Source organism: Ammodytes marinus (genome assembly GCF_949987685.1).
Source record: "Ammodytes marinus genome assembly, chromosome: 8".
NCBI lineage: Eukaryota > Metazoa > Chordata > Actinopteri > Uranoscopiformes > Ammodytidae > Ammodytes > Ammodytes marinus.
This window is the reverse complement of record NC_137212.1, coordinates 25,812,912-25,826,935: the sequence shown is the minus strand read 5'-3', so window position 1 is coordinate 25,826,935 and position 14,024 is coordinate 25,812,912. Positions and strand designations below refer to the sequence as shown.

General features: G+C 41.2%; 1 protein-coding gene across 1 annotated transcript; it reads left to right on the top strand.

The window, feature by feature from the left end:
• Positions 1–1,180: 1,180 nt before the first annotated feature.
• ephx4 (epoxide hydrolase 4) lies at positions 1,181–13,022 on the top strand (the record flags this gene model as incomplete). Its single annotated transcript, XM_080032436.1, has 7 exons — positions 1,181–1,423; positions 3,399–3,484; positions 6,354–6,511; positions 9,601–9,729; positions 10,113–10,216; positions 10,988–11,136; positions 12,782–13,022. The coding sequence occupies 7 exons, from the start codon at positions 1,181–1,183 to the stop codon at positions 13,020–13,022; spliced, it is 1,110 nt and encodes a 369-aa protein (XP_079888562.1).
• Positions 13,023–14,024: the final 1,002 nt, after the last annotated feature.

Below are 14,024 nucleotides of genomic sequence, written 5' to 3'. Positions count from 1 at the left end.
TTTTTTTCTACTCAAAGTAATAAAGCTATTTTCACTAAGCGATCTGCTTCACTTCATCCAGTTCCAATGGCAGTGTAGGGCAGACTACAGCAATCCTGTTGATACAGATATTATCCAGATGACCCATCACAGAAGTGCCCATGATGTTGTGTTCATTGTCTTCCACAGATCAGTCGGGGCCTTCTCCAATCTCTCTGGGAGGAGATCAGTCATGTGGATGTCAATCTAGCCTCATGTGACCAGCCATATCTCACAAGCTTAGGCTATTTATCAATCCATGTTGACATGAAAGACAACAAGAACCAATCAGGGGCTGGAGATTGGAGATAGTCCAGACTGATTCTCCCACACACACACAAAATAGGGCTACTATTAAGACACTATCTGTAGCCAATTATTTATGAAAAAATTGGCTTTGGCACCTACTAGTGGTAATGCCATGATAGAGCCGGTGGCACTTGACAACATAGATTTCATTCCCTCGCTGCCTGTTGGTTGACGCCCAGAAACGTCCCGATGGGGAAGAAACCAAAACAAAGAAAATTCAGTGGGGGGTCTTGTCTAGAGTTGTCTTTTTATTTTTTTTTAAACAAGATAAACTGCTTGGCTGTGTCTGTTGAAAACACCAGTCACAGGCTATACCTCCTGTTTAAATGTCGTAACAGCCACTTACTGTATAAGTGGACGAGAGATCAACTAGAAATATTTCATTGATTAATGAAAAGTGGATTCATTTCTTCAAACACGTGCATGCTGAAATCTGTCGTTGCCATAACAGCGGCGTGACGCCCCGGTGCTTTGCAGTGATTTGCAGACCTCTCCGCCGTACAGCGCCTCTTAGCTCTGTGCTGAAATCAGCCTTTATTAAGCACTGCATCGGAGTGGCTTACTGTTTGCTTGGTTTAGGACTTTTCTTGTATGGTCAACAACAACACTGTCTCCTTCTAAACAACCAGTGTCACACGCAAGCGTGAACATCTGACGTGATGCACTTCCCTCCGTCCCATTCAGCCGCCGCTTGTTGGGATCCTCCCTTATTCAGACAGTCGTGCTGTGCGTATGCAGCGCTGGGAACGAAACAACGGCATTGTCAGGGCAGTGTTTAGACAGAGAGGACCGATTGACAGAAAGAAATCAAAAGGGAACTTGATCTGGATCGATTTCCTGCGGCAATGTAAAGATGGCGAGAGTGCTCCACAACTTGCTATTGTTTCTCATCAGACTTGCGCTGAAAATCAGAGTGTTGGGCTATTGGTCGTTGATCTACGGTTATTGTGCTCTTTGCACCACCGTAGCGCTGCTGAAACTTTGGTGGAACATCGTCTTAAGGCCGACAACAACCTTCCAGTGGGCGATTCGTGAAACTCCCCCGGCTTGTCTGAATGACACGTCCTTGGGAACCCACTGTTATGTTAGGATCAAGGTAAGACACAGTCACACACACACACACATGCACTTGGACATGAAAGGTGCTGCTGGTCCCTGTACATGGGGTAAAAGCCCATTGTGTGTGAATGCGCCTCTCGCATGCTATAGGATGTTCAGATGTGAAATGCTCCAACACCTTTTCTTGCCGTCTCGCGTCGTGAAAAGACAAACAGGCCTGATCTGTTTATCATTTTTTGTAGAGGTGTTCTGGTGGGTCGTGCGTGGCCGGGAGCTGAGCGCAGGTGGTGCTGAAAGAACAGCTCCCCCGCCCCATGCACGGCTCTACAGCCTCTAACTAACAACCTGTGTTAAAACATTATGTCATTAAATACCCAGGCATGTCTGTCCAAAAATAGCCTACCCACCTAAGCCTCCTGTCAGCGGAAGAATGATTCATATAAATTAGTCAGGTAGGCCTTTAATGACCATGCTATGCACATTTACCAGTAAACAATTAGAGTAGTCATATCATGAGCATAATCTATGCTATTTAAAGTATCGAAAGCACTCAACATTCCGAAGCCACTGTTATATAATGATTGTAGGCTATATTATATCACTGGACTATGGATTCATTGGCAAACAAAACGCATTTTAATGAGCTTGCTTTGGGAAAGCCGTTTTTAACAACTATGGGCTATATGTGTTAGGCTGTTTAACATAAATAACTGCATCATACTAACTTTTGCTGTAGGATAAATGTGTCGCACCAAAAAGTACAACATTTCCTTTTAGAATGTGGTAAAGTAGAAAAAACAAAGAACGGTTGAAAATTGACTTAGCCTGCCCTATTCAAGCAACTCCAAGGACGTCCCATAGCTGTTCATTTGTACAGTGTACTTAACTCTGCTACTGACTATAGTTATAACGAGCCAATCACTTGTTCTCTTGCAGGAACATTTTCCCATCTCTCTTGTGGTTATTAGGTCTATTAGTCCTAAACAATAGGCTTTGTTAGAGCAATAACTTAGATCTAGTCTACCATTGATAGGCTGGGATCCTGATGCAGATGGAACTAAGAGAGATACGTGTGTGTGTGTTTGAATATAATGAAATAAGAAAAGGCATAGTCATATGTGAAGAGAAGAAAGGAAATAAATGTCTCCTTTTCACTGCATGCCGAGACAGTACAGTATACGTCAACAGCTGACTCCTTGGAATTTATGATTTAGAAAATGGTAACTTAGGCCGTTGATAAAGCCAGTCTCAGAGCAAATAAACATAGTCTACAATAAGTCAGAGTACAGTGTGTTATGTGCTTTATGATATTATAGGTAAAGGGACTCAAAATCACCTTCACCTGCAATTTCATCCTAACTTTAGCTGCCCAGACATTAGCATACAAAACAGGCTTAGTCAAAGCAGCACTGTTTCAACGCGAAGACAAGAACAATCTCAATAGTAATTGTAAGTCCCCCTTTCTCCTCCAAACTGTGCTTTGCTTTTACTGTGACTTGACTTGAGTTGGTCGACTGTGCTGCAAGACCCAGAGTGTGATACTGGAAAGCTGTGATCAGGGGAACGTTTCTCTGTGTAGGCCTACATCTTCCATCTCTCAGATTTACACTAGGTTGGATGCACAAGCTGGCTTTTGTGACAACACACGCAGTTTGAAATGTAACTTTAAACAAGCACACATACAGTACAGCAGCAAATGGACTTTTCCCTAGGGATTTAGACAAATAGCTTTTTTAGAGAGTGAAGTTAATTTTGAGCTAGTTATTTAAAGTTGTATACCTCTTATCATTCAAGGCAATATTTTATAATCTGCAAACATTTCTGGAGGGCGTCTTTACGTTTACGAAACTATATTCCCAAGAGGGTGACTCGTCCAATAATAATGATATTGTAAGCCTGTGATACACTGACTCTCATGTATGAGTTATTCCTGTATTGTTTTACTGATATAATTGTTAACATACATTTCCCTGCGGCTACACTCGGTAATGCTAATAGTCTTCCGTCCACAGGAGTCCGGCCTTAGGTTTCACTATGTGGCTGCTGGAGAGAGAGGAAAGCCCCTGATGTTGTTCCTACACGGCTTCCCTGAGTTCTGGTAGGTCAAAGGGGAAAACTGTGTGTGTGTGTGAGTGCGACCATGCGTGGGTGTGTGTGTACTTGTGTGGGCTGGTACTCATGTTGTGGGGATTTTTTATGTTTACACAGTGATATTGTGGGGACCTAGTGGTTGTGGTTAGGGCAAATCTCCAGGAAATGAAGTAAGTCTGTGTCATTGTCCTGGAAGTGATGAATGGGGGAGCGGGGGGGGGGGGGGGGGGCAGTTCAGTTGCTTTAACACATTTAGCTTCACTGCAGTCGGCAGTAGAAGACAACCCCACTGTAAGGTTATGTTTGTTACATCGGCCACCCCTCTCATATTTCCCCCGACTATGAGAATTGATTTTGCTCCAATGTTCCAGTTAAATCTCTGCGCTCTGGCTCCCAGGGCGCTCACTGTAGAAAAAAATGCCCACTTCCAAAAAATAAACAAGCAAAACAAGGTGTATTTTACTTTGAATATGTATGTAGGTTTAAGATACCCTCTGTGGAAGCCAATTTTATGTTGAGTAGTTTAATTCTACTCTTATCTCTACATTCATTATTTGATCATTGTATGAAGTCTCATCTTAACTACTGAAGTATCCCGTCTGGAGTTTCTATTGTGATTAAATCAGTCTGATTGGGCTGATACCCTAGGTGTGGGCCATCCTGGAAGCCCCCAGATTCAGATTAGCATTGATGTCATCAAGAACCAAACTTGATTGTTCCTTTGTTATTCTACCTATCTGACCATGTCAACCATTGTGTATAAAGCAGCTCATTTTGTGTATACAACTCAGTCTAGAACCTGGCATTGCTCTGAGCAGGATGCTATGGTCTTCTCTCCATGCATGAATGCTGACCATAATCATCTGTATATTGTCTTTTGAAACAAAGTAAAGTTTTGTTTTCATTTTGGACTATAGTGAAGTTTTCTTCAACCAAAAAACTTCTTCCACACCACCTACTTGAAATAAGATTGTTAATTGATATTTTGGCATTTTGAGATGAGATACAGTATATCTTGAAGTGAGCTAGAAATACTCATATTGAGCATGTGTTACTAATAATAGGAGCTTTTGTGTCACAGTAAGCCAGCCTTGTAATCCTCATTTTCAATTCAAGCATATTGAACTTACAAATCCCTGTATCTCACTGAAATGTTGCCTGTGATTGTGTCTTATACGTATACTGTCATGATAAGATATTTTGACAAAAAATCTGGCCAGCATACATATTTGGTAAGTTTTTAGAATTTCTGCAGTGCAAAAAGCAAATCCTTGCCAGCGAGGAGTCCTCATTCCCTGGTCCAAAACATTCAAGATCTCATCCTCTTGACATGAAATGAAAGATGGTATTTGCCGTGGCTCCTGGATTGGGGCCAAAGAGGATGTGTGGAGAGCTGTAAGCCTTGTCCATATCTCTCTATCGTACTATCTAAGCTGCTGACAGGACAGGGATTCATTAACGGCAGAGGGGACTCTTTTTCTGCTTCACTTGTCATATTCTTAACAGAGGAATGATCAACTGTGCCGAGAAGTGGAGATGGCTGGAAAAGAACTCTTCACGCTTTCTTAAAATCTACTAATTCCCTCTTAAAAAAATGAGAATGGAGAGTGTGTGTGTGTGTGTGTGTGTGTGCGTGTGTGTGTGTGTGTGTCAGAGTGTCATCGTGATGGCGGAAGGCTTTCTTTGCTTTAAAACTCATCTGTATTCCAAGATGTGAGGGGTTTGACTGCTGTGATCTAATACTGACTCATCAGGATCACAGTCAGGGCTCTGCATCCTCTCAGCAGAGGAGGGTGTACGGGTGTGTTAGTGTGTGTGTGTGTGTGTGTGCGTGTGTGTGTGTGTGTGTGTGTGTGTGTGTGTGTGTGTGTGTGCGTGCGTGCGTGTGGGTGTGTGTGTGTGAAGAGCCTCCACAGACGACAAGATCTTTAATTAGGAAGTCATTCAAGCGCACGTGATCACTGGGCGGATTAGAATCTGAAACAGTTTCTGTTCTAATGAGTTGACCTTCACTCAGCTGGAGAGAAAGTTGAGAGTTAGCTTCAAAACTAAATGACTGACTTTAGTTTGTAACTAAAAGGGGCACTGCAGGTGTTTCTGTCTGCTTGGTGAGACAAGCCTTGATCTTGTATAGGCTTTACGTTTGTTATCGCTCCCACAGCTCAGTTTGGCCTTTCTCCAATCTCTGGTGGGGAGGAGCCCAGCCCCTGTCCTGTCCGTTAGTGGAAGCCAGACCGGGTCCTCCCAACTTTCCGTCCATTAGTGGATGCAGCCCCCTGATTGGTTCGTGTAGTCGTTGACGTCAACATGGATCGACGAATAAGCTCGTGAGATATGGCTGGTCTCATGATGAGGCTAGATTGAGCTAGAAGCTGCCTTCCACTATAAGGGATGAACGTTAGGTCTGAATGCAGGGCCCTGATTGGATGGAGATTGGAGAAAGGCCTGACTGATCTGCGGGAGAGAGAAACACTAATGTGAACCAGGCTGGTCTCATTAGTCTCATTGTAGACTATTATTGTGTCTCTGAAGGGAGATTTATAAAGTCTGAAAAAAATGAATCGGAGTTGTAAGTATATGCAGATTTATCAGGCAGGGAGGAATGACAGACACTATTGAAATGCATTAAGGGGTATGTGAATAAGGGGTTTTGGGGGCTTGACTTTAAATGTCAGGGTACCTCCACTTCTGCTGCAATGCTTTTGACAACTTATTCTTGCAAGTTCCCTAGCATTAATGTGGTTCAACACTACAGTAAATACCCCGACCACTTCTTGAAAATTATATAAGGCTGTAAAGCTTGCTGTGCAGGACTCTCTCTCTCTCTCTCTCTCTCTCTCTCTCATGTTTTGCATGTGTTTGTGTTTGCGTCTCAGGTTCTCCTGGCGCTACCAGTTACGTGAGTTTAAGAGTGAGTACCGTGTGGTGGCCATCGACATGCGGGGCTACGGGGAGTCTGACCTGCCGCTCTCCACAGACAGCTACCGCTTTGATTCCCTGGTCACAGACGTCAAGGACATTGTGGAGTATTTGGGTGAGGGGGACACAGCACAACTGCACTGTATGTCTTACACTCTTAAGTTAAGTTAAGATAAGTCTTTATTGGCAATCAACACATGCAGATTGACACATGGTAAGTCACACAAGGTTATTGAAATGTGTCTTTCCGCTAACCCCTCCCACATTTCCTCATACACCACACACATGCAATTCCAGAGGGGGTCCTCACGCAGGGTCAGCTATATTGCGGTGCCCCTGGAGCAGTTTGGGGTTAAGTGTCTTGCTAAAGGACACAATGGTAGAGATGTTGGACACCGTAAATGTAATAGCAGCCACCACTAGTTATTACAAATAAATAAGCCCTTCCGGTGCCGGGGATCCAACCAGAGACCTCATGATTACTGGTTACCTTTCCTAGGAAATCCTACCATCCCAATCTTCAAATATCTCCAAGAAGTGGACACTGTTATGACTTGTGTCTGCGAGTCAAATATAAACTGCAAGCCCCTCAGCATGGCATGACAAACCTCCTGTGTGAGTCATTCTTTTACTGAACAAGGTACATGGCCCCACAGAGCCCACAGCCTGCTGACACTTTGCAATGCTAACACTTAGCAGGAAGCTAGCCCGAGGCCGTCACACAACCAGCATGCACTATAATGATCATCTGCCGGTTTTTCAGACACTTTAGATTCTCTAATGACCTATTAACTTGTACATCAATGATATTTGCAATGTATCGAAATCTCTAAAATTTATACTTTTTGCGGATGACACAAATATACTGGTTTCTGGGGAAAATTTGCAGCAACTTCTGTCCACATTGACCGCAGAGATTAGCAAACTAAAAAAATGGTTTGACAGAAATAAGTTATCTCTAAACCTAAATAAAACTAAAATTATGATATTTGGAAACTGTAAAAAATCAGAAAACATTGAGGTACAAATAGAGGGTGTAAACTTAGAAAGGGTATATGAAAACAAATTTCTGGGGGTAATCATTGACGACAGAATTTGCTGGAAACCTCATATAAAACACATACAAACCAAACTATCAAGAAGCATTTCAGTCCTGTCCAAAGCTAAGCACTTCCTGAATAATAAATCACTCCATATTCTTTATAACTCATTAATATTACCATATTTGTATTACTGTTCAGAAATCTGGGGAAACACATACAAAAGCTCTTTACAACCATTGTATATTCTTCAGAAGCGAGCCATTAGAATAATCCATAATGTAAATTATCATGAACATACTAATCAACTATTCATACAGTCCAAAACTCTCAAATTTCCTGATCTGGTTGAATTCAAAACTGCCCAAATAATCTTCAAAGCCAGAAATTATATGCTACCAAAAAACATACAGGCAATGTTTTCTGAAAGGGAGGGACGTTATAAGTTAAGGGGACAGCTGAACTTCAAGGTCCACCACACACACACAACAAAAAAGAGCTTCTGTATCAGCATCTAGGGAGTAAAATTGTGGAATAAGTTAAGTGTGGAAGTACAGAAAAGCCAAAACATAAGACAGTTCAAAAACAGATATAAAGACATCATCTTCACAAAGTACAGAAATTTAGAAAAGCCTTTATAACATGGACATATGTAGACTGTAGTTTTGTAGAATACATGGTATTTGTATTTATATTTGTAATATTTATATATGTATAGTAACTTACAATATACATGTATGGGTATTTATAATGTAATATAAATAGTTTATAGTATATATATATATGATTGTTTATTATATATATGTATATGTGTGTGTGTATGTATGTATGTGTATGTATATATATATATATGCACAAAATGATTCGGTACTCATGTATATATGCATTATTATAGCTTTTTATTATACTGACATGCTAATAACATAATCTATCCAAGCAAAATTGATCTGTTAAGGGGTAGGACTAGATACGTTTTTTACTTCCTCCTACCCCCTTTCGAGCATGTCTGTTTTTCTTTTGCTTTTTTTAATTCTATTTCTTTGTTTTGCTTTTGTTTGTTTGTTATTTATTCATCTATTTTTTTTATTGCATGTTCGAAATAAAGACAATCAATCAATCAATCAATTATGCAATTTCTTTATTCTTTTTTTAAGATTCTTTTTTTTTGTGGCTTTCTTTTTGTAAAGATATTTTCGGGCATCTTTCATGCTTTATTGACAGTGTGAAGAGACAGGTGAAATGGGACAGAGAGGGGAGTGACATGCAGAGAACGCTGGGCCCGGCCCGACACACACACACACACACACACACACACACACACACACACACACACACACACACGCCATACCTACTGAGCTAAGGGCGCCCCTTTTGTGGCTTTTTCAATGCTTTATTGATAGTGCAGAGAGACTGAGATTAAATGGGGAGATAGAGGGGGGATGACATGCAGTAAAGGTCCAAGGATCGGATTCGAACCCACGACCACTGCGACAAGGACTGAGCCTATATGTTAGGCGCTCTACCCACTACGCTACGGAGCGCCCCTATTGTGCAATTTCTTAATTGCTAGTTCTCTGATCTGTGATTGGCCCACAGAGTGATGTTAACATTAATACAGCCAATCAGAGACTTGACCTCTAACCATGAATGGCAAGTATACGTACGTACATTGCCCTTTATCTCATAATGGTGACAAGTGTTAGTGCTCACAGCAAATGCAAAGACACATCCATACTTTTCCAAACGTGGCTCCCAGACTGAGCTATATGACAGTCTGAATTTTAAGTGTGTGTGATATCAGTTTTGTGATGAGCCTTGCTAGCATGATTCATACCAGTGGATGCAAATGGTGCCAGCAGAGGTAAAGGGATTTAGCTTGTAATGTGATCTGAATCCCCTCAGACGAATGCCCTGACCCCTTTATCTGCATTTGGCATGTATTTCATGGAATTCATCAATTTGATAGACTGTAGATGTCTTCAGAGGGAGGGAGGGGGTCCGGCAATAAAGGAGTGATGACGGTATCGATTTACAGGCATTGACATGCTTTTAATACAGCGTGAACATCCATCTTATTTCAACAATTGACAGAGTGCCCTGTCTTCGACCTCCACAATAACAAGGCAGCTGTCTTAAATTCATTTGTTTGTTTTTTTCTTCCAAGGATACAACAGATGTGTCCTGGTTGGCCACGATTGGGGTGGGACCGTTGCGTGGCTGTGTGCCATCCACTACCCGGAGATGGTGACAAAACTCATCGTTCTCAACTCTCCCCATCCTTCTGTGTTCACAGGTGGGTTTTTTCTCTATGTTAAAATGAATGGGCCCTCGCATAGTATTATGTATGCTGTGGAGGACAAAAAACACCAATTTTCTTCAAGATTCTGGTTTGGCCCTTAGATTATTACCATGATTATTATTATTATTCATTAGGAAGTATTATCACTTCAGGTCCATCTGGTGAATCCTCCTCTGCCTAAAGGGGAAGAAGCTCATTACAGGAGGCTAATGTGACGGTGGAACAGCTGGTTGAACCGGTGCAAACAGAGAGGCAAAGTGGTTGAGAATGATCACGTCCACGCCCCCCTGCAGCGGGTGCAATATTGGCCTTTAATTACAATCTGTCTCTGTCTTTTTCTCTCTCTTTCTCTCTCTCTCTCTCTCTCTCTCCTCCAGATTACGCTCTACGTCACCCCAGCCAGCTACTGAAATCCAGTCATTTCTTCTTCTTCCAGCTGCCCCGCTTCCCTGAGCTCATGCTCTCCATCAATGATTTCAAGGTGCTCTGTTATGTGTGTGGGCTTCAAGGTCATCTGTGTGTATGCGTTTGTTTGTGTGTGTGCATTGTTGTACGTTGCATGTTATTACAGTGTCACTATTCGAGTGCAACACATAATAACCCAAGAGGTTAGCTTTAGTCAACAAAAGGATCAAGTAATCCTGTTGAAAATGTGAAATTAAAGATTATTACCAAATCAAATGGTAAGCAGGTTAAGGGAACGCTGTCCAAAAAAAGGCCACAATGTAAAAATGTTGTTCTAAACTTCTAAATCTGCCATTGAAATTCAGTTATATGATTTATGATATTGAAACTTAATCATCAGTTTTATGAACACGAAGAAAAAAATACTAAAACCAAAACCAGTCACACTTTGGCTCTTTTATATTGATCTATTTATGTATTCCTAAGAGAGCAAATAAGCACATTATATAATTCTTCATAATGCTTAATGCTAATTCAATAATGCTGAACAAATTAATTAAATTTTCTTGAATCAAGATGATTTCTTGTATTGATTAAGCTTTTGCAGGGTAATTTGAAATACTAATGTACAAGTGTTTTGTGTAAGTGTCAATATACGTAAGTAGATAATGTCCCTTTATGCCTGTGTTGAGAGTTTTCAAAAGCCAAGCACAGCATGTAAGTGCAGCAGTAAGTCAGCACACTGATACATATTACATTAACATTGATTGCCTTATGTAAATGTTTCACAGATAGCGTTATACCAATAACATGCATTTAACCCACTGTCCACTGTTGTGCTGTGTAGGCTCTGAAGGCCTTGTTCACCAGCCGCAACACAGGGATAGGAAGGAAAGGCCGCTGGCTGACTGCAGAGGACCTGGAGGCTTATCTGTATGCACTGTCTCAACCCGGAGCTCTGACTGGAGCACTCAACTATTACAGGAATGTCTTCAGGTGGGCAATAGTTCACTCCACAAAAAATTAATTGTGTCAAAGATCTTACTGACATTTGACTTTGACTTTGACATTTTTTTATTTATTTAGAAAAAGCAAAGGTGGAAAAAGTATTCCAATCCTCTACTTAAGTCAAAAGTACAATTGTTTCAATATAAAATATAATGTAGCCTATATCCATTATGCTCTGAAAGTGTCACTCAAGTAAAAGTTTTAGATACTGTTGTTGTTGTGTAATTTAATATCAGTGCATCATATTAGAGAAGCATTATAAAATAGCAGCTGGACCAGGTATAATGCTGCCATATAGAAAACCATTACACTGTTGCACTGCACAGTGTAAAACAGTCATTTTAAAGGTGGAGTCAGCGATTCTGGACAAAGCTTGTTGGCAAAATCGCTTTTTGTCAAAATCAGTGGATATCTCCAATGATCTGCTCTGGTTCTTATGACACGATTAGTTTTTTTAAACCAATCACAGCAGTTATCTGCCTGAACACCTTTCACACCTGCTTCTACTACTAGCCTTATAAAAATACATGCTACCTGTGATTTTGCACCGATAAAATCTAAGCCAAAATTGATAGCATTGTTGCTAGCTACGTTGGGTTGGTCCAAGTCACTTTGATTCTATACCTGTTTAGTTTACAGAGCATAAGCTGTGTATTAACAACAGATATTTTTGGTACTTCTGTTACTTTTTATTGTTGTGCTAAATTAAGAGCCATCTGTCTATCACAGCTCTGAAAAGGCAAAAACTTCTGTCGGGGCCACAATGCTCTCAAATATTTATTTTTACATTCACACTCATTCTTATTCTTAGACTGAGTAGCTGACCAAGACTGATCGGCACAAATCAGATCAAAGTAAATATCAGTGCATGCATTTTTGACCTGAACTGTACATGCATGGCTGAGCGTGCCATCTGCCAAGCAAATGAGTTATCTCAGAATAGCTTTTTATATGCTTACATAAAAGAAAATGTCACTGACCCATGCCCAATTAGACTCTCTGAAAGCACATACAGAACATAAGCACAAGGGATACAGATACATAAACACACAGCAACATTCATCCATCCATCCATCCATCCATCCATTTTATATATATATCCACTTATTCTGTCCAGAGTGGTTGCTTGAGTCTTCCCCAGCACATTTTGAGCGAGACATAAAGCAACATTATATTCATAATGTGAAATATCCATAGAGAGATCATTCTGAAGATACATTTCTCACACTAGCGCTAATGATTAATCAAATTAGCACCCGTCTCTAAATAAATCACAATAAAATACCTCAGCGGTGTCTTTAATTCAACGTGGAAAAGTTGATATATCTTGAAATGCTGATCAAATAAAGGCCGATAGAAACAGATTTTTCAAACAGACCTTGTTAGCAGCCTGCTTCTACCACTGTAACACAAGACTTTGAATGGCACGCTGCCATCAAATGTTACCAATGCCTTTACTCCACCATAAGCCAAAAAATCAATGGAGAATAAATAAAGGTCATAATTTTAAAGTCAAAATATGACTCCAAAATACACATTACCTCACACTGCACCTTTAAGGTACATTTGACCTTTGTTCAAATCTCTCATACGACAAAAACTGTTGGCGTTTTCCCTCTTCCCTCTCCCACAGCTCCCTTCCTCTGAGCCAGACCCATGTGCGCTCTCCAGTGCTGCTGCTGTGGGGGGAGAGAGACGCCTTCATGGAGCAGGAGATGGCCGAGACGTGTCGCCTTTACATCCGCAACCACTTCCGCCTCAACATCATCTCCGGGGCCAGCCACTGGCTCCAGCAGGACCAGCCTGATATAGTCAACACCCTCATATGGACCTTCCTCAAGGAGGGAGAGGGACGCAAAGGCTACAGGAACTAAACACCTACAGCCAGGCCTATACCATCCCCCCCAAGCCAAACCCCTCCCCTCCCCCTCGACCCCCCCTCTCACTTGCCACACCTGGAAAATGCCTGTGATTACCAAGCGACATAGTGATAACGCAATCATTCTTTAAATCTTACACATTTTCAGATATTTTTTTAAGAAGACTTTCGGCAGTAAAGGATAAAGAATCAAAGCACACTTCACTGGAGATGACACTGGGCAGCAGCACGTGTGACACATGTACAGTACAAGATGTTTTTTTGCACACGACATCCGCCTTAAAAAGTTTTGTCAGTTACAGCATTACAAATGTGTGGCAAAGTCTCCGTGTGACTTGTATTGTGTGTGTGTGTGTGTGTGTGTGTGTGGTGCCTTTTAACTTCTCGCGGTGTGTCCTGAGAGACTGGGACGTGGTGTTGTTATCTGCTATTACTTGTATATGTTTCACCGGGTCGCTCCACTCTGCTTTGGGCACAGTCCACTACGGGAGCCATCACTCTCCTATTTCCCTTTATCAGGTAGTGTTGTCAACAGGAGTTTTCTTTTCTTCCTTTCTTGTCCTCAGACGTACGCGCTCGAAAGGAAGAGAATGTGCTTATCTTGATATTCATGTATAGAAATGTCGGTGATGGTTGACTATTGTACTATTTTGTATCTATTCCTACACACTGCATTTTGCAAAATTCACTGAGCCAGGTCTATACCGTTTGATTTTATAAATAAACTAAGTGTCAATCTGAAAATGTCCAGCCTGCTTGAAGATTATAATAACAGTGGCGTGTTTGAAGCTATAAAATGTGCCTCATGCCCCCCAATGTGCTCCAGGCTCTTTACACAGAAGAGATGAAAAGCACCTGAAATAGTAATGGATGTGCTGTTAAATATAGCACATGAGCTGAGTGACACAGCAGTTGATGTTGGTTATTTTGGTTCCACAAACAGTTTTGATCATTTTCTAGGTTCATATTTTTACTTCATACAAACACGTACACTAAC